The 19,428-nt window shown below is 38.3% G+C and overlaps 1 protein-coding gene across 5 annotated transcripts in view; it reads right to left on the reverse strand.

Annotated features, from left to right (window-relative positions):
- The window catches only part of LOC145981803 (multiple PDZ domain protein-like), a 963,820-nt gene that overhangs the window by 432,990 nt on the left and 511,402 nt on the right, over window positions 1–19,428 (reverse strand). For 4 of the 5 annotated variants that reach the window (XM_083115230.1, XM_083115226.1, XM_083115229.1 and 1 more), the window contains 2 exons: window positions 16,212–16,316; window positions 9,414–9,434 (listed from right to left, as the gene is read on the reverse strand). In XM_083115230.1, coding sequence (XP_082971356.1) covers window positions 9,414–9,434; window positions 16,212–16,316 — 126 coding nt within the window. The remainder of the gene's footprint in view (window positions 1–9,413; window positions 9,435–16,211; window positions 16,317–19,428) is intronic. The other variant, XM_083115228.1, reaches the window with a different exon arrangement.

Consider the following 19,428-nt stretch of genomic DNA (forward strand, 5'->3'; position numbering starts at 1 on the left):
AAAAATTGTCCCCGACATATTTCAATTTAAAAAAACTCACTATTTAAAAGACCCATTAAATCCAAAAACACCTGTATCCAATAAGATCCCTTAGAAATGGGAACTTGCACGACTGCACCTTGCAATGTTTTTAACCTTTTTAACCTTGCGTGTTTTTATTCTTTTTTACAAGTTCCCATTTCTAAGGGATCTTATTGGATACAGGTGTTTTCGGATTTAATGGGTCTTTTAAATATTGAGGTTTTTTAAATTGAAATGTGTCGGGGACAATTTTTAAGTGTTTTTAACCCAACCCTCTACCTAATCCTCATATTACACTTTACAACGCAGCATTATGTTTTAGTGCTTAGAAAGAATTGTGAACCTGATGAAGGGGCCAGTTGTACCCTGAAACGTCGTTCTTCAACAATTGCATACTCACTTACGTAAGTAGTTTTTCAAACTAATTTTATACTATTTTTAGTATTGGTATTTGTTCCAGAGGATGAAACTGTAATTGGCTGTTGCTATTGTAGGGCTCCAGTAGTGCTTTCATAGTGCTCTGAATGATTATGAAAGAGAACTGACCCTCTCTGAGCTCAGTTTCTTGAGGCGGGCAGTTGATTCCTGCTCCACGATAATGCACGGTGCCAGGGAGCGTGTTTGTCTGGGTATTCCTGGTCCAAAAACAAGTGAATGTGTTGAATCGTCCTCTCTATTCTTCAGATTTATCCCCCTGTGATCATTTTCTGTTCTCGAAAGTGAAGCTGCTACTGAAATTACGCACTGTTGATGAACACAGGACCATCCAATCTTCAAGTCATACCACATGAAGACTTGCAGATGTCGTGCCAATTGCTGTATTGATGCAGGAGGGATGTACTTTGAGTAATAAACAGGCAATGTTCAATTATTTTGTTTCCTTTTCACAACATAAAATCAGTCTCGTTACTTAATTGTCAGACTGTGTATCTTCACAACTATACAGGGCAATGAACAATTGAACAACTTTTTATAGAAAAAAGTTTCTTACATATCTTGTTGTGGTACTGTTCATGTAGAAATCATCAGGAGTGATCTAAACTTAATTTCTTTTACGGTCAAAAGTAATCAGAGTAAAATGTAGGTTTAGACTGTAAAGACAGTAACTATTAGTAATGCTTCTCAAGACATCAATCAGGCTAAATCCAGGGCAGGTTTACAACCAATGTCTAGTTCTACAAATTGTATTATTCATCATTTGTAATGGTCTGAAGAATAGGAAGGAAGACAGAATGAATGCTTTGATCTTAAGTTGTCGAGTGCATACTGTGGTGATGAAAACTCAATCAAATTTCAAATTACAATAGTCAATAATAAGTTTTCATTGAACAAAATAGGCATGTGGAGAAATAATACAGCTATTGTTGAAATTTGCACTTACAATTATATGAACATTAATGCTTAGCTGGACTATTGGTAAATGTGAGGGCTTGTTTTCAAAGGGGACGAGAACATGGTCGTGCACACAAGCCACCACCAGTATGCAGGTGCACGGTGCGGTTAACAGTTTCCAAAGACATATTTAGATGACTCGCCATTTGTCTTTTGGGTCGGTGGATTCTCTTGCATGGCCATTCTGCGAAGTTTCGCCTGCATACTGGTGGTGGCTTGTGTGCACGGCCGTGTTCTCGTCCTCTTCATTGGAGAACCGAACGCCGGGGCCATGCAATCTTTATACTTGCCGATCACATTCTTGAATAAAGTCAAACTAACGTCACAATCCTTGCTCTTACACTACTTCCTGATCATTGACACACTGAACTTTGCGTCATAAAGAGCTACAACATAACTCTCCCAAAAGCAACTCAGTTTTGGCAACATTTTTGGCCAAGCGAGAAAACGCAAACACTTGGAAAAGTTATACAACGTACTCCTATAAAAAAAACGGCTCAGTTTGGGTGGGATTTTCAGCCCAGTGAGAAAATACAACCACTCTTTTACAGCTCACACACTACACTGACAAACATGCCCGGCCAAGGTTGGGCGAGTTCATTCTGAGTGCAGGGGGAAGGAATCGTGTTTAGTCAAACATATGCTGAACAGCCTCTGTATTTGGTTCCGTAACAGAACGTGGACCTTTTTTCTCACACAGTTTAGATTCAATCCAACTTGCATTTTGTTTCATTGAAAAAAGGTTTCTGGACCAAATTTAAATTGATCCGGAAAAAAGTTCCTGGACAAAATTTAAATTGATCCGGAAAAAAAGTTCCTGGACCAAATTTAAATTGATCTGGAAAAAAAAAGTTCCTGGACCAAATTTAAATTGATCCGGAAAAAAAGTTCCTGGACCAAATTTAAATTGATCCGGAAAAAAAAAGTTCCTGGACCAAATTTAAATTGATCCGGAAAAAAAAAGTTCCTGGACCAAATTTAAATTGATCCGGAAAAAAGTTCCTGGACCAAATTTAAATTGATCCGGAAAAAAGTTCCTGGACCAAATTTAAATTGATCCGGAAAAAAGTTCCTGGACCAAATTTAAATTGATCCGGAAAAAAGTTCCTGGACCAAATTTAAATTGATCCGGAAAAAAGTTCCTGGACTGTATTTAAATTGATCCTGAAAAAGGTTCCTGGATCAAATTGACATACTTTATACATAAAAAGGTTTTTTATGGCCTACAACTAATTTACACTTGCTGATTTTTTCTTCCGGAAGGGGATTGAATTTATTTACAATTCCTGGAAATTAACAACCCTAGGATTGTTAAGGATCCAGAAATCGATACATTCTAATGGGTTCTATTTGGTTCCGTAACAGGACAAGGACCTTTTCTCTCACACAATTTAGATTCAATCCAAGTTGCGTTTTGTTTCATTGAAAAAATGTTCCTGGACTGTATTTAAATTGATCAGGAAAAAATGTTCCATATTTAAATTGATCTGGAAAAAGTTTCCTGGTCCGAATTTTAATTCAGTCTGAAAAAAGTTTCCTGGACCGAATTGAAATACTTTACAGATAAAAAGGTTCTTTACAGTCCAGAACCCGTTTACGCTTACTGATTTTCTCTCCTGGACCGGAATTGAATTGATTTAAAATTCCTGAACCTTTAACAACACTGCTTAGAATTCCTTCCAGAGCATTCACTTGAATCCTTGTGTAGTATGCTTGCACTGTTGTCTAGACACTAATAGCTTTGTGACTACTATTGACAATATGTAGACAACAGCAAAAAGCAAACCACACAAAGATTCACGTGATTGCTCTTCTAAGCATATGTAATTTTTCGGATTTTGAAATATCATAGCGGTTTTTCAAAAGGTGAGGAACATTAGAAAAAAGCTGCCTTGCATGGGCCACAGGTCCAGCCAAGCCTTAACGAGGATGGTTATGGCATTTTTCCACACCATTTTCTACATATCTTAGAGTGTAATATCTTCCTACAGAATAATTACATGTTAGAATGTTATACACACAGCATACAGAAAAGTTATTCACAAAACAAACTAGGATTATGCTCATTGTATGAAACACTGAAGAGAAAATTAGTAAACACCAAACAATACAAAATTAACATTTTGGTGTTAAACAACTGGAAATGCACATAAAGAGATAGGCAGCTATTTTAAAGACCACTGTTAATTCAAGCAAAAACAGCCACACACAAGCATTTTCCAATAAAACACACACAAAGCACTCTCAGCATAGTGTTTAAATATTATAGGTACACCATAAAGCTAAAAATCGGAAATATTCATATGATCTCAGACAGCAACATATACATTAGCATACAAACAACATTAAGACTCTTTTAAAGAAAGAACAATTGAAATTTTCAATTTATAACTATACATGTGAAAAGACAGTAGTTCATGATTAACTATGTAAAGAATTAAGTACTCATCTTCAAAAAAAGAAAAATTTGGAAAGGGGTGAAACTAGTGCCAAGGGAATAGATATGCTGTTTATTTGCATTAACAATGATAGAATGTAAATAATGCCAATATGAACAGGTATTTTGGCAATTCAAGTACTAGATTATTCGTTATGAACTCTTTTCTGAACATCATTAGGTTGTAAGACTCATTCATTGAATTATACGAGTATGTTAAATGATTAGATGAAAGTTAAAACGACGAAGAATATTTTGGAGTAAAATCTACGCTGTGGAGATTTAATCCCTGCTGAAAATTTCTACTGTTTACAATAGACAAAATGTACTGTTAATAATTGTACTCTACTGTGTCTCTCGGAAATCTATTCAAACTCAATGTTCTCCTACAGAACACCTTCAGTAGGCCTGCTGTACATACGAGGGTTGCTGGAAAAGTTTCTGCAAACTACCACCAACAGTGGCGCTAGTGTTCTGATATTATAAAAATTGGAGGAATAGAAGAACTCAAGGAGTGATAATAAGAGCGACGGATTTAATATGTTTAATATAAAGCTTATATAAATAAAAATTTGTGATACTTTTTTATCATTACATAGGGTGAATGTTCCGATTTTAGAATGCAGGTTTCAATTTGCGCAGCACCTCTTTTCGTTGGGTTGGTAACACTGTTGTTATGAGCATGTTATCAGTGATTGTTGCAGGTTAGTGGATGTGGAGCGCTAAACGAAAGAACAACATGTTTTAATGGTGAAAACGCATTACAGAAATGGCGAGTGTTATGCAGAAACTATAAGAAAGCTTTGTGCAACCCTTGGACGTGGAAGTGCACCTACCGAGAGTACAGTTCGGAAAGTGTGGTTTCAACAGGATGGCGCCACCTGCCACGTGTGAAAAATTCTCAGGGTGGGTACTCTCTTGCAATGGTGATCAGAACTGGCCTGCAAGGTCACATGACCTCACTCCTGGCGACTACTTCCTTTGGGGATTTCTCAAGTCACAGGTTTATGCAAATAAACCCCAAACAGTACAAGAACTCCAGGAGGAAATTCAACGAGTCATCAGTGAAATCGATGAGCCAATGTGCAAAAAAATTGTTACGAATTTCGAGAGAGTGAAGACCTGTAGAGCAGGGTCGAGGGGGACACATGCCTGATGTCATATTTCACTCTTAAATTGGGACCTTTTCTGCTTGTAATAATGTTATAATTAGGGCTCGTAAGTTGAGGAAAAATCCTTTTTTTTTTCTAGTGTCCGAAGACGAAGCCCAACATAATATATGTTCATTTTGGGTCATTGTAGGCCAGAAAAAGGTGGGTTTTATTTGTCCTTTTTTGCCTTTTTCGGCAGTTTTTTTGGCTTATTGGTCCTTTTTTTAACCTTTTTTTAGGCCTTAACGGCTTCTTTTTGCAACTTCACCTTCTTTCGACTACGTTCTTACTGCCCATTCTCAATTCGAATCATCATCAGTTCATCACCTCTTAAACATCCTTTCTGTAGTAAAGAAATTAAAAAGAAAGAAATAAATATATTTGAATCATCCCTGAAACGAGAGAAAAACATTTTTGGACAACTGAAGCAGGTACAGTACAAGGTCCATTAACCGTAACTTGTCTGGAAGGTTGCGCTGTAAGTGGCAACTTTCTCTTGTTTTGAAGCTTTCAGTTTTTTCACATTGTGTTTTCCATACCACCAGAATTTTTTATTTTTTTATTCATTAAATATGTAATTAAAACTGAAGTAATTAATTAATTTGGATCACATTTATACACCCTTTTTTCCGTTTTTAGGTACTATTTTTTATATTGTTAGGTCTTTTTTGGCTATTTATAGGTCTTCAACTTCCGAGCCCTAGTTATAATATTTGTAAATTTCCTAAATTACAGTGTTTTATAGTCATATTAAATCCATCACTCTTATTGGGACACCCTACACAAGTGAAATATTCTCTTCAGCATTACATGTAATATTCAATGTATTGTGTCTAGCTCAACATGTTGGCTGTAAATCATCATCATCCATTGCTGTTTCCTGCCTCTGGCTGGGTCGGCATTAGCCCGTGTCGTCTCCAATTTCCAGTCTGGCTTTCTTCGTTGTCATCTTGAATTGTTTATGTTTTCGGCTGTCATCTAATCGGGCCTGTCACAGCCTACACCTGAGTGGTGGTGCTGCCACCTGTGGGTTCTCAGGTGCACCCTTGTTTTCTGTCAGTGTTCCAACACCCTTAGCCTTTCTGGATCCCTCCAGGCCCACAAGCCAGTGGGGCAAACACTTTTATGGCGGTGTTTATTCGCCATGACACAAGACCGTTGATGGGTATCTGTGTGTTTGCCGAGTATGTCCATGCCACTGGACACCCTCCACACCCTGATCGCCTCGGTCCGGTACTGCTCATTCGGGTTTCCCCTTATTCGCAGCTTCCCCTCATATCTGAGGGAGGTTTCACTATCCGCCACCTGTGACCCGTCCAGTAGCTGAGGCTTGCACTTTTCATTCCTCATTAACAATTTGTTTCTATATCAGAAAATCTAAACACAGTATGTGTTCAAAAAAACCTATTGATCTACTGAAAACAGTATAGAAACTACAAGTGAAAATATTTTCTACAGATATATATAGCTTCAGATGGTGGCTGTAAATATTACACTTCATTCCTCCTTACTAACAATTTTTATTTATCTCTGTTTGAAAATCTGAAAACAGTAGATGTTTCAAAACGCCTACAGATCTACTGAAAACAGCAGACAAGATTTTCAGCAGGGATGCCACTCTTGTTTTCAGGAAAACTTGGAATTTACCCCCAAAACCACTAGCTCTTCATTCCTGAAGAAAATCTTCATCACTCATCAGAAAGGCTTCAACACATACTCAGAAAACAGATATGTCTTTGTTTTCACTGATAATTTTGTAAATATTGAATCAAATACAGTTCACAAGAAAATTAACAACTGAGATATGTTATTTACTGAATAAATGTTAAAAAATGGGATATCAACATAAAACTGAGCTGTATGCATGAGCATAAAACTAAAACATTGCAAAAAAAGGGACAAATTGTAGAGAAGCCATAAATCTATTTAATTTTTACTTTCCCTAACATCAAGTTAAGATATAAAATTGATTAGAATAACTTAAGCTGACTGATGTATGTCTTGTAGACAGTCGAGGCCGATAAGGACCCCACACGCTTTTCAGTGCTAAGGGAGCTTCCAAGCTAAGCTAAGATGAGAGGTTTGGTACCATAGTTGTTAAGGAACGTTTGTTAAACATAGGCAAGTCAAATACAGTAACACCTCGATTTTACGTTTTTCAGGGGATCAAGGTAAAATATCTTAAAATGTATGAAAATGTAAAATTCGGGAACGTAATTTCAGGGTTCCACTGTAGTTAGTTTAATTCAAATAAGGAAGTATTAAAAATTTTAGAAGCAACACAGTACCCTTTAAAAAGAAAAAAAAAAACAGTCCATGGAAATCTATTTCCAGATGGACAAACTCCAATATCCTTGCTCATATACAGATCTGGATTTGAAATGTGAAATTGATTTTTGTTTCACCCCTTAACAACAGTACTTTAAACCATCAAACATACAAATGTGTTGAATTATTCACTTTCACAAATGCAGGACTCCTTTTGGCATTCATGGAAAATTCAAGTTTACATAATACTCACAGGTCTTTAATAGGTCAATTTATTTTCCAAATTTCAAAATAATTTTGAGGTTATTTTATAAGTGATTTTTGAAACTTTTTTTAGGTCTTCGTTTTCCAAGTCTTGTTCATCAATATGCCAGAAATAAATATTTAATTTTCATTATCATGGAAGAGGAAATGTACTACAAACTGAATGTGCAAAAAAAAAATGTTTCATTATTTTATTTTGAAATAAGGTTTGAATATCATTCCATTACAAAGGACTTCCCAGATCCATTTTCAAAATTACATTCTGGGCATACTAACATAGAAGTAAGCTATTAGGGAAGATTTGATGCACCTTCCATGGATATATGTACAATTTTCTTTGTTTGCTTAAAATATATTTTCAGGCGCTACACCATTTCAGGCTATTCCCATCCTTCATATATAAATATGTATACAAAGAGTTTAACAGAAGCCATTAGAGATTATATGTGGCAAAAAACGAGGGTTATTTTTTAAGTAAGGTGCGTTTAGCAATAAAAACGAAGTAAGAAAATGTTCTTCAAAAAAACAATTTATTTTCTGAATTTACATACACTTCTCTATTTTTCTACATAATTTCCTCGCCAGTTTTAACATTTATCGTAACGAACTATGAGTTTTTGGATACCCTCCTCATAGAACTCTGCCACCTGTGATGATAGCCAGTTACTCATGATCGTTTTCACTTCTTCACCAGTGTCTAAACGCTTGCCACTCAGGAAGGTCTTCAGATGGCGGAAGTCGCTAGATGCAAGGTGTGGACTGTAAAGTGGATGATCGAATACCTACCTGCCAAAAGATTCGATCAGATCTTGAGTTTGAGCAGCAGCATGTGGCCTTGCATTGTCATGAATCAGTACGACACCGGCTGACAGCATTCCATGCCGTTTGTTCTGGATTGCTCGACGAAGTTTTCTTAGGGTCTTACAGTAGCAAGCTGAGTTAATTGTTGTTCCTTGTGGCAAAAAAGTCCACTAAGAAATCACCCTGCCTGTCCCAAAACACAGTTGCCATGATCTTGCACTTTGAAAGTGTCTGTTTTGCTTTCACTTTGACCGGCTGGGAGGTATTCGATCATCCGCCATACTGATACCACCTCTTCCGCCATCTGAAGACTTTCCTGGGTGGCAAGCGTTTAGACACTGATGAAGAAGTGAAAAAGACTGTGAGTAACTGGCTATCATCACAGGCGGCAGAGTTCTATGAGGAGGGTATCCAAAAACTCGTAGTTCATTACGATAAATGTTTAAACTGACAAGGAAATTATGTAGAAAAATAGAGAAGCATATGTAAATTCAGAAAATAAATTGTTTTTTTGAAGAACATTTTCTTACTTCATTTTTATTGCTAAACGGACCTTACTTAAAAAATAACCCTCGTATTTGCACATGTGATTTTTTTTAAAATGTTCAAACAATGACTTAGGTCACATTTTCCATTAATGGACGTTACCTTTAAATTATTCTTTTTAGTATTACATTTCTTTGTAACTTTCCATAAGAATTATTGTTTTTACATCATTCTATATTATCGTTTTACTAATTTAGTGGATATAAGTATGTGTTAATTCCTTTGTATTCAAAATTAGACATTAATGTAATTGACCTATCCCACATCATAGTGCAATTTGTACTTGTATGATCAAGTGGGTGGAAATAAATAAATAAATATTAGTAAACATACAAAAGAAAACAAATACACTAAAATACAATCAATTAATTAATGAAAAGTATTCTCTTAAAATCAAAATGAAACACACCAATCTATTGTAGCAAGCCCATTATGCTCCGTAAAAGAAGAAATAACAAAATGAACATCAACCATGCACAAGCACAAAAACAAGGTAGTAACTCTCATGTCACTTTCCCCTACTTAAAACTTACCGATAATAATCAGGAAATATCCTAGATTGCAAGAAACAAAAAATAACGCGTGATTGCAGTGAATGTGAGAACGCATGTACTTGTCATATTTCAGTGAACAGCGAGAACAAAATTCAAAACAATACAACAGTGAAATACGTAAAGGTGTAAAAAACACAACAAAATTAAGAAAGCAAACATATTGCACAGAAAAATATAAAGCATAAACTCTATCTCTCATGCACATTAAAATCCGATCTCTAGTACCAACTATTTTCAAAAGTAATGAATAATAACTTAAAGGAACATTATGAACTTTTATGTGTAATTTTATTATTTTGAGGCAGCTGTAATGCTTATTTAGCCAGTTGAATTAAATGTATAACATTATCATTAATAACTGAATTAAGTCAACTATTTTATGCCTATTAACATCACTATTTTGTGAATGTTCTATTTTTACCTGATCTATCGTTTTTAAGCAGAAAAAAAAACAATCATATACTTAAAGACAGTAATATCGAGACCAAAATCTTTCAATATCAAAAGCACAAGATTTTAAAAATTATTTATAGTCTTATAATTAGCATGTATTTACCAGTTTCTTTTCTTACCTGATATGCAAGAACAGAATAAATACAAGATGAAGCATACAATAAAACACAATGAATGTTGTCAAATGTTCACTAATTTCTTATCAGGTATAGTAAGAGAGATAAAGAACATTGAATACTTCTACGGGTGTCCCAAAATGAATGTTACCATTTCAAATGTAAATAACATCTTTATTAATCAATCTGTTGACAAGAAATTTGAATGACACAGGAGATTCATTATTTAGGTGCGGAATATGATATCCTGTAGGTTGGCTCCATTATTCGCCAGACAGACATGTGCTCTTTCCATGGCTTGTTCCATGACTTTTCTTAATGACTCTGGGCCAATAGCTTGAATCTGCTCCTGGATGTTGTTTTTGAGATGGGGGAGTGTCCTGGGCTTACATCTAAACATCCGGTCTTTGAGGTAATCCCATAGGAAAAGGTCTGGTGCTGTTAAATCAGGGGATCTGGGAGGCCAATTAAAGTTAGAGTATCAAGAGATTATTTGTTCTCCAAAGATCTCCCTTAACAGCTGCATTGTCTGTCCGGCCGTATGTGCTGTTACACCATCCTGCTGCCACCATGTTTTTGGTTTGTCCTCTACCTCTGGGCGTATTAAATTTTCGATGATTGATCCATATTGTTCGCCATTGACCGTGACTGTTGCACCATCATCGCCCTCTAAGAAGTAAGGGCCAATCATCCTGGTTGATGTTACACCACACCAGTGTAACCAGTGGATGCAATTGGCGTTCATGGATGATCTTTGGATTAATGGTTCCCCAGACACATTAAGAAAAGTCATGGAACAAGCCATGGAAAGGGTACGTGACTGCCTGGCGAATAATGGAGCCCACCTACAGGATATCATATTCCACACCTAAATAATGAATCTCCTGTGTCATTCAAATTTCTTGTCAACAGATTGATTAATAAAGATGTTATTTACATTTGAAATGGTAACGTTCATCTTGGGACACCCTGTACAAGGCTCATTCAATATACAACCGGAAATATGTTGTAACAAATATTAATTACAAGCACCAAAAGAACTACAGTACTGTTTCAACATAGGTCCCCCCTTAGTTCAATGCACCTACACCAGCGCACTGATCCCACAGGAAAAAAAAAATTGACACGTGTGTAACAACTCGTGCACCACTGACTGGACTTTGTCGTCATTCTGGAACCTCGATCCACTTAGTGCATCTTTCAGTGGGCCAAAGGTGTGGAAATCGGAAGGTGCAAGATCGGGCAAATATGGAGGGTGAAGGAAGCACTCAAACTTTAGGTGCTCGATGGTAGACAATGTGACACTGGCAGTGTGTGGTCTCGCATTGTCATGGAGCAAAATCACACAAGTGGACACCAGACCACGTCTTCTCTGCAGAATGACTGGTTTCAGTTTCTTGAGCAAAAGGTTGGAGTAGGTGGTACTGTTTACATTATGCTTCCATCTGGGAAGCAATTTCACTGACAGTAATATACCGGTTCTCCCGTATCAAGTCCTCCACTTGAGCAATGTTGCTGCAGTGACAGAGCAACCTGAACGTGGAGAATCCTCAACACTGGTTATGTATGCCCTATTTGAATTTCTCAGCCCACTCGTACACTTGTGATTGACTCATACAGTTGTCACTGTACTGAACTGTCATGCAGCAATGAATTTCTATCAGTTTCATGCCATCACTCAACAAAAATCTCACGACACATCACTGCTCCTGCTTGGAGCACTCCTGTAAAGATGAAACTGTTTCCCAGCATCTCATGCGCGAGGCAGGCATGCCAGCCCCAGCTATGATTAGCTTAGAGATGCCTTCACAAAATAACAAACATATAACAATCATGGTCTAATTTTAGATTTTTTATACTATTTTTCCAGTTATTTATTGAATGCACCTCGTATATTGATCAGAAAGCTTTATTGCACTGTGGAATATTATATCAACAGAAGCTTGAAGTCACAGAGACTGATGAAAATTAGATTAGTCAAAGCTTCACTGATGCTCAAAACCTGTTCTAGCATCACATCACAGCAGTACCAAGATATTTGAAACTTTGGAAAATATGCAAACTACAAGCTTCCCATTCTCTCTCTTTCACACCCCCTTCCTGCTTTTGCTGTTTATACTGGTGCTGTTGGGGCAACAGCGTCAACACTCCTGTGACAAACATCTGACACTAGCACCAGGTTGTGTGGTTTCTCTTGTAATTTCTTCCATTGTTGGTTGCATCGAACTGAAATTCCAGTCTCAATAATGAACGCATGATTTTGAAGTCAGCTGATGTACGAGTTACAAAGTCTCTTTCTATGAGGGCCGGTCCCCGTGGCAGTGGTTAGCACATCGTGCTACGATGCCAGGGGTCCCGGGTTCGAATCATGGCTTGGGCATGGATGTTTGTGAGTGTTCATTCATCAATTTCATCGTATCATCACTCATCCCCATCTTCGCAAATTAGCCAAAAGTGGCACAAAAAGCGAATTAAAACAAAGCAAATCAAATCTTTCTGTGAGAGACTTTGAACGGAAGCATATGTCATGTGAGAATTTCACCAATTGAATGCAGTCTTGTGCAGCCTGTCGACATTGCTGTGGATTGGTCTGCTCCTGCATGATGTGTCATGTGTCGCTTGTCACTTTGGTGTGAAATCTTCCTTATATCTTCAATGCACTGTTCATTATTTCTAGATAATTTGGCACAATTTTGAGAGGGACCTTGACCCAGTTAGCCAATAGCTGATCCTTGATTTAAGGGGGGAGGGGGACCACACAGTAAGTCCACCTGCACCCACATACATTTGAGGGTATGCGTTTAGTGTTCTGGTGCCTAAAAATATACAAGGACATCAGCTGCATGAATTTAACGGTTCCCTCGCCTTTTAACTTATCTTATCTATTGGTTATTTATTGAAATATGACAAAATATACATAGCAAAATAACATACATTTAATAAAAGACGATATTGCTTGATTTATAGTATTTGATTTGTTTATTTTTTTCGTTCTGAAAACCAGGATGATATTAAGTACCTCGTGAGTGAGGTGATCGATGATTGAACAGCAGGTGCGAGCCCTGTTATTATTTTTATTCTACCGTTATTAAATTTGAAATCTAAATATTGAGATTGTCTCGGCAAATCCAGTGTTATCAGAATGGGTATTTGGTTTGAAGCAAGTTTTTTGTTTACCTTATTCTGGAGTCCAGAACAAATAACTTGTGTTTTTAATGAAGTGTGTGCAATGGTGCAATATGCAGTTTGAAACCATTAAAAATGTTTGAGAACATATGCAATTTTGGTTTGATGCGCTAACGTTGCCTGCTTCATCCTATATCCCAGAACAGGGCATCCCACCCATATCTGACTATGTATGTGTACTTAACGTAATCAGGTTGCTAACATCGTACATGAAAATAATGTTACAACACAGCCTCATTTCAGGAGAGCCAAAAACCACAAATACAAAATATCTATTCAAATCTGCTTTTACAAACAAATGAACTTTTAAAATGAAGTGTGGATCTCAACATACAGGGTCTGTATTTTAAGTAATGAGAATTTTTTTTTTCTGCCGCGACTCGACGTCAGAGCCCGCTGGGACCGGTTGGAGTTGGTAGTGGGGTGTGTGACCTTGAAAACGCTCCAAGCGGCAGTTGCCTGCTGGCGTCCGTTGAGGCATGATCACGCGTGGCGTGGACGTCTGCAAAGTAGTGTGTGCAAGAGGAAAATGCAGCAAAGCATGGAACAGCGGTACGCGATCAAATTTTGTGTGCGCCTTGGAAAATCTGGTGCAGCAACGCTGAAAATGATTCGGAAAGCGTACGGCAGTGACAGTTTATCACAAGTGCAAGTGTTTCGGTGGCACAAAATGTTCAAAGAAGGCCAGGAGAGCGTGGAGGACGAACCCCGCGCAGGGCGCCCGTCAACCTCAAGAACCAGAGACAACGAACAATGTGTGCAAGATTTGCTGAACGCGGAGAGGCGTGTCAGTGTGCGGTTTATCGCGGATACGCTAGGACTCGATAAAATGGTTGTTCTCAAAATCATCACCGAGGATCTTGGGATGAGAAAAATTTGCACCAAGCTCGTCCCGAAAGTTTTGACGACCGAGCAATTGCACAACCGCTCGGTTCAGACGGGTCAACCGAGTGCGACCAGAAATTTCCGCTGATTGGAAGCTCCATCGTGACAATGCGTCATGTCACACGTGCTTCGTGGTTTGAGAGTTCCTGACGAAATCTGGCATCACAACGATTCCTCAGCCTCTCTACAGCCCCAACCTTGCCCCTGCAGATTTTTTCCTCTTTCCCAGAGTGAAAACAGCCCTCAAAGGACACCACCACGGAACCCTGGATGCTGTCAAAGCGGCTTGCACGCGTGCTCTGAAGGCTGTTTTAGTTGCTGGCTTACAGGGAGCGTACGACGCATGGAAAACTCGCCTGCAGAAGTGTGTTGACGCTCAAGGGGCATACTTTGAAGACTACTAAAGATTTGTAGCGATATCTGTAATAAATTTTGTTTTCTGGATTTATTCTCATTACTTAAAATACAGACCCTGTATGTCAAGAAGAACAGTTACAGTTCTACTATTTCACCTCAGACATCCTCCTTTATCTCATGATGATGAGAAAAGCAAAACATTGATTCTTTGTGTGATGTTTTACATTATGCTGTTGTTTTGTGTCAAGACCATGATTTATGCAGCATGTGTTGTTACAAGATATTTTAATGAATTAGTACTGAATCCTGAATATTCGTTGATAAAAATGAAAAACCTAAATACTTAAGAAAATCTTCCTTGGTGATTACACAAAGTAATGAAGAACAGTACAGACATGAACAAGAAATAAACTATTTGTGCACAACATAAAACATTAACATTGAATTTGTTTTTATTACTTGAAAGCATTAGAAAACCAACAGAAAATCAATTTAGGAAAGGAATCTTTTGTTTAGAATATAAGTTATTAATTAATTTAGAGAGGAGGGGGCATAGTTACTTCCACATGAAACTACCACCTGATCCAAAGATATGCAAACATAATTTTCATTATCAGTAACGTAAAAGTTATCAAGGAGTTTTTACAGGGTGACAATTAATGAACTATATGAAATAAAACCGTCATAATTTCTGAACAGTATGTGTGATGACGTCCAAACTGCATGGCTGGCCACAGGGCATGATGGGAATTCGTATGCGCATGCGCACGCAACGTGTTGATGTCGGCCATTTGCAAGTGAAAATGTCACGGTAGAGCGTGCAGGAGCGTATATCACTTGTGAAGGCTTATTATGCGAGCAATAACAGTCCGATTGCAGCGCAAAGGAAGTTTGCGACTGGGTACAAGTTAAAGACAACGGGTCCAAGTGTGGAGGAGTATTTTTGGGACCGCATTCTGGCTCTGGGATACCCAGCGGCCACTGGAAGGGGACTCGCTTGGCCGCCATATTCCCCGGATCTGAACACATGTGACTCATTTTTGTGGGGCTATGTTAAGGACAAGGTGTACAGAAATAACCCCAAAACCGTTGCCGAGCTGAAAACTGCCATTCAGGAGGTCATCGACAGCATCGATGTTTCAACACTTCAGCGGGTCATGCAGAATTTTGCTGTTCGTCTGCCCCACATCATCGCCAGAGATGGCAGACATATTGAACATGTCTTAACCTAAATCCGAATGTCTGTAGTGCCGTTTACATGTGCAATACAGTTTGTGTACTACGTGGTTTGTCACTAATTTCCGTTTTATTTCATATAGTTCATTAATTGTCACCCTGTACATCCAGAATGACCAAAATCAAAAATAAATAAATAAGAAAATGACTGTTATGTTCCATGTTCTGTGACTGAAGAAATTTTAAAAAGTAGTCTGTGAACAAACTGCCATAGCAGTGGCACGAACTTTTAAAAAGGCTATCATGTTAACATGATCCCATATTATTTTCTCTAGCACTTTTCCTTCTTCAGATACAGTCTGTAGACTCATACAAGCTCTTTTTACGGCACTTCAAAATAATTGCAAACAAATAATCAGTTTTTTAAGATTAACATTATTCCTTAATTATAGGCAATTGCACAAATCATTTTTCTGAAATAGAGACTTCATGATTTCATTACTTACCAGGGAGATCTTTATAGATTGCAATTTGTACAAGTAGCAGCACTGGATTTGATTAAAGATTGAGATTAATAAAAAAATCATAACAACAGACAACTTACCTAGGTGATATTTGTACTGAGAGTTTTGCAGGCACCTGGGATTCCCCTTCGGACTGAAGGGACTTTCGATATGCTATTGCTGCTTCACCAGGGATATATGTAATACTGTAAAGAATAAAGAAGAATTACTGTTATTTTGTCAGCATAATGAAAATAGTGCATAAATAACACAAATAATTTGAGCTTATTTACTGTGCACATTTCCAAAATGAATTCTGTGATCTTAATAGTATATGCTATATTACAGAATGTTACAAGAATATCAATGCTACCTCTGCTGTATATTACAAAATAACAAAGCCATTTTTCAAACTGAGATTTATTGCACCATTTTGTAATAAACAGCAATACTGGTCGTACTGCTAGTACAGTAAAACTTCTCAATAACGGACAGGCCTGGGGGAAAAAATAAATGTTCGTTATTTAGATGTGTCCGCTATTCAGAAAAAAGTGTAGGATGTTATACAATAGGATAAGCACATTACAGTACGTACTTTACGAACATAATGTTCATGACTTCAACTTTTTCCTTTAAAGTCAGTCGTTTGCGTTTCTGCGACATCGTATCAGAAGTGACACACACTTCTCAAGATAACCACAAAGAATACTGTCTACACTTTTACAAATAAATACGTTCGGTGTAACATGAAACAATGCACACTAGTTTGAAATACTGGCCATTGTTGTGTCTAATTCCAGGAATTGCGACCGTTTTCTTTCAGGCTGTCCATTATTAAGAAGTTTTACTTGCGTTGGGGAGGTAGTTTTCAGTGTCCGCATCAGTTATTAAGAATGTCTGTTATTGAGAAGTAATATTTCCATTTAACCCCATGTATTTCTGCAGGGGAATTAAAAAATGTTCGTAATTTAGAGGTGTCCGCTACACAGAGGTGTCTGTTAGGAGAAGTTTTACTGTAGTAACATCTTTCAAATACGATTTCAAGATTTGTTTTACTTTGCTTTTCTGTAGCTTTTGACTAATAGTGACGATGGGGACGCATGGTGATGAGATAGTTGAAGGGATAATCACGAACACATATGGATCACACACTACAAACTCTAGAGAGGATGATCCTGGCTGTCGGTCCATGTGACAGAGCCTCATCAGCCTGCAAAAAAGGAGTCTGGTGTATAAAAAGTAGAACAAACGCCGACATTTGAGTACCTGCAGAGAAGCCCTGATGAAAATTTTGTCTACTGTTTTCAGTAGATCTATAGGTGTTTTGAAACATCTACTGTGTTTAGATTTTCAAATAAATATAAAAACAAAAATTGTAAGTCAGGAGGAGTTAAAAGTTAAGTTTACAGCCACAACTTGAGTTACATACACTGTATACAATATTACATGTAATACCAGTGGTGACCGGCGGCAAGTATGATGGGTAGTGCCAACGTGATAAAGAAATCGAAAAAAAAAAAACCCTCCAATGCCCCCGCTCCCTCCTTGAGGCCAAGACATTTATCCTCGCTTGGTAACGTGGAAAACAGTGTGGGTTTAAGTAATAACACACTAATACGATTCATCTTCACTCACTAACCTATCTTTATACACTACAGGACACTTCACTAAAAACACATTTACAAGAGGAAGGGAAAACAAATCTTCTCACCTTCTCCTCCCCCATGCACACGTATTCCAACCGAATGTTGAAAATATTCTAGACATTTGATGTAAAAATAAATTGTCGAAATGCCAAAGAAAACTCGCATCACCATAGGATATTTTTAAAAAGTCTGGATGGCCCTCTAGGCGCATCTATCTATTATCAAAATGTTCATTTAACTTTGGAAAAATACTAGGTTCGTTTCTCCAAAAGTTGGCAGAAAAGTAGATGGTACCTTTTTCAAGAATTAATTCCCCAATGGGTCTTACAAATCCATCGTATTTAGCGACTTATCTCTGAAGATGGCAACTATGTCAACACTGCAAAAGTTTCCTCGCTGTGCCAAGCGAAAACGAGCACGGCTGGTGCCTTATGGGCTAACCCCATTGGCTAACACCACCCCCTGCCAACTTCTTCCCGGTTCATGGTGGAAATGTTACTCGCCGAGACTTCTCACGTGTTTCAACTTGGTTAGGCCAGCTCTTGGGTGGCGCGGACTGCTGCCTCGTCGAGGGTACGAAACAGCTGGCGATGCAGTGAGGAGGTTGGGGCTGGTCATATCTAGTCACGTCAGCTTGACCGATTGCAAGATTCGAATCTCCTTGTCTGTAAACTATCAATGTATTAATTTAACAATACTTGGGCTATGTACGCATTTCTTCTGAGGGTAGTGCCATGGCACAGTGGCTCTGCCCCTTGAGCTGCCGCTGTGTAATACTGATGAGAATATTTCACTTGTATTTCTTCTACCGTAAACGTACAGTAGGCCTACTGAACATGTTCAGTAGGAAACCATTGAGTTTCAGTAGCTTTCCGAGAGACACAGCAGAGTTCAGCTGATAACAGCAGATTCTGTCTACTGAAAACAGTAGAAACTTCTGGCAGGGAGGTCACTCCTTAGCGTGTTTGCACACTTGCCATTCTTTAATATCCCGTGGCGCAACAGCCTGTGAGGGTCTGGGCCTACCTACTGACTGCCAGCCTCACTCCCGCCTGATTCTACTCACTCCTGCCTGACGAGGTGGGAGATCATGCAACCAGTTACAGGGTGACGTGTGGTCAGCATGACAAACCCCCACTTATTGTTGCAGGTTTCCGTGACCGAGTTACGCTACTCACTCGTAGTTCCCCAATTTCTGCACCATAATGGATGGCCACCGGTCCCATAGATAGGCTGAAATCTCAGAGACACCATTTCTGCACTAGTCTGGGAATTCTTGCCTCACCCTCCATACTCACCAGACTTAGCCCCTTCGGACTACCACAAGCTTTCCCTATGAGACTCAAACCTGTGTGCATCTCACAGCCGGAGCCCAAAGCATGATGCCTTAACCAGCTTGGCCACGGTGTGAGACATGCTGTTCTTTTGTAGGGGTAGTTTTCACTACAACACCTATGCTGGCAGCAAGTTTTACATATGTACTGACAGAATCGGGGCTCTGGCCAATACCTTCGAGGGAGAGCACAAAGTGATGGACAAAACCCGGCTGAAGGCACAGATGGGTCCTGTGTCAGCTTCAAAACAAGTTCCTCCTTGAAACAGCAAAAACTTATAGCTTGGTCCGTGTCCTCTCTTTCATTGCCTGAGGCACAAAGGGTTGGATCCATCTGTC

This window comes from Lepisma saccharinum, chromosome 30 (genome assembly GCF_977018435.1).
Source record: "Lepisma saccharinum chromosome 30, izLepSacc3.1, whole genome shotgun sequence".
NCBI classification, from domain to species: domain Eukaryota; kingdom Metazoa; phylum Arthropoda; class Insecta; order Zygentoma; family Lepismatidae; genus Lepisma; species Lepisma saccharinum.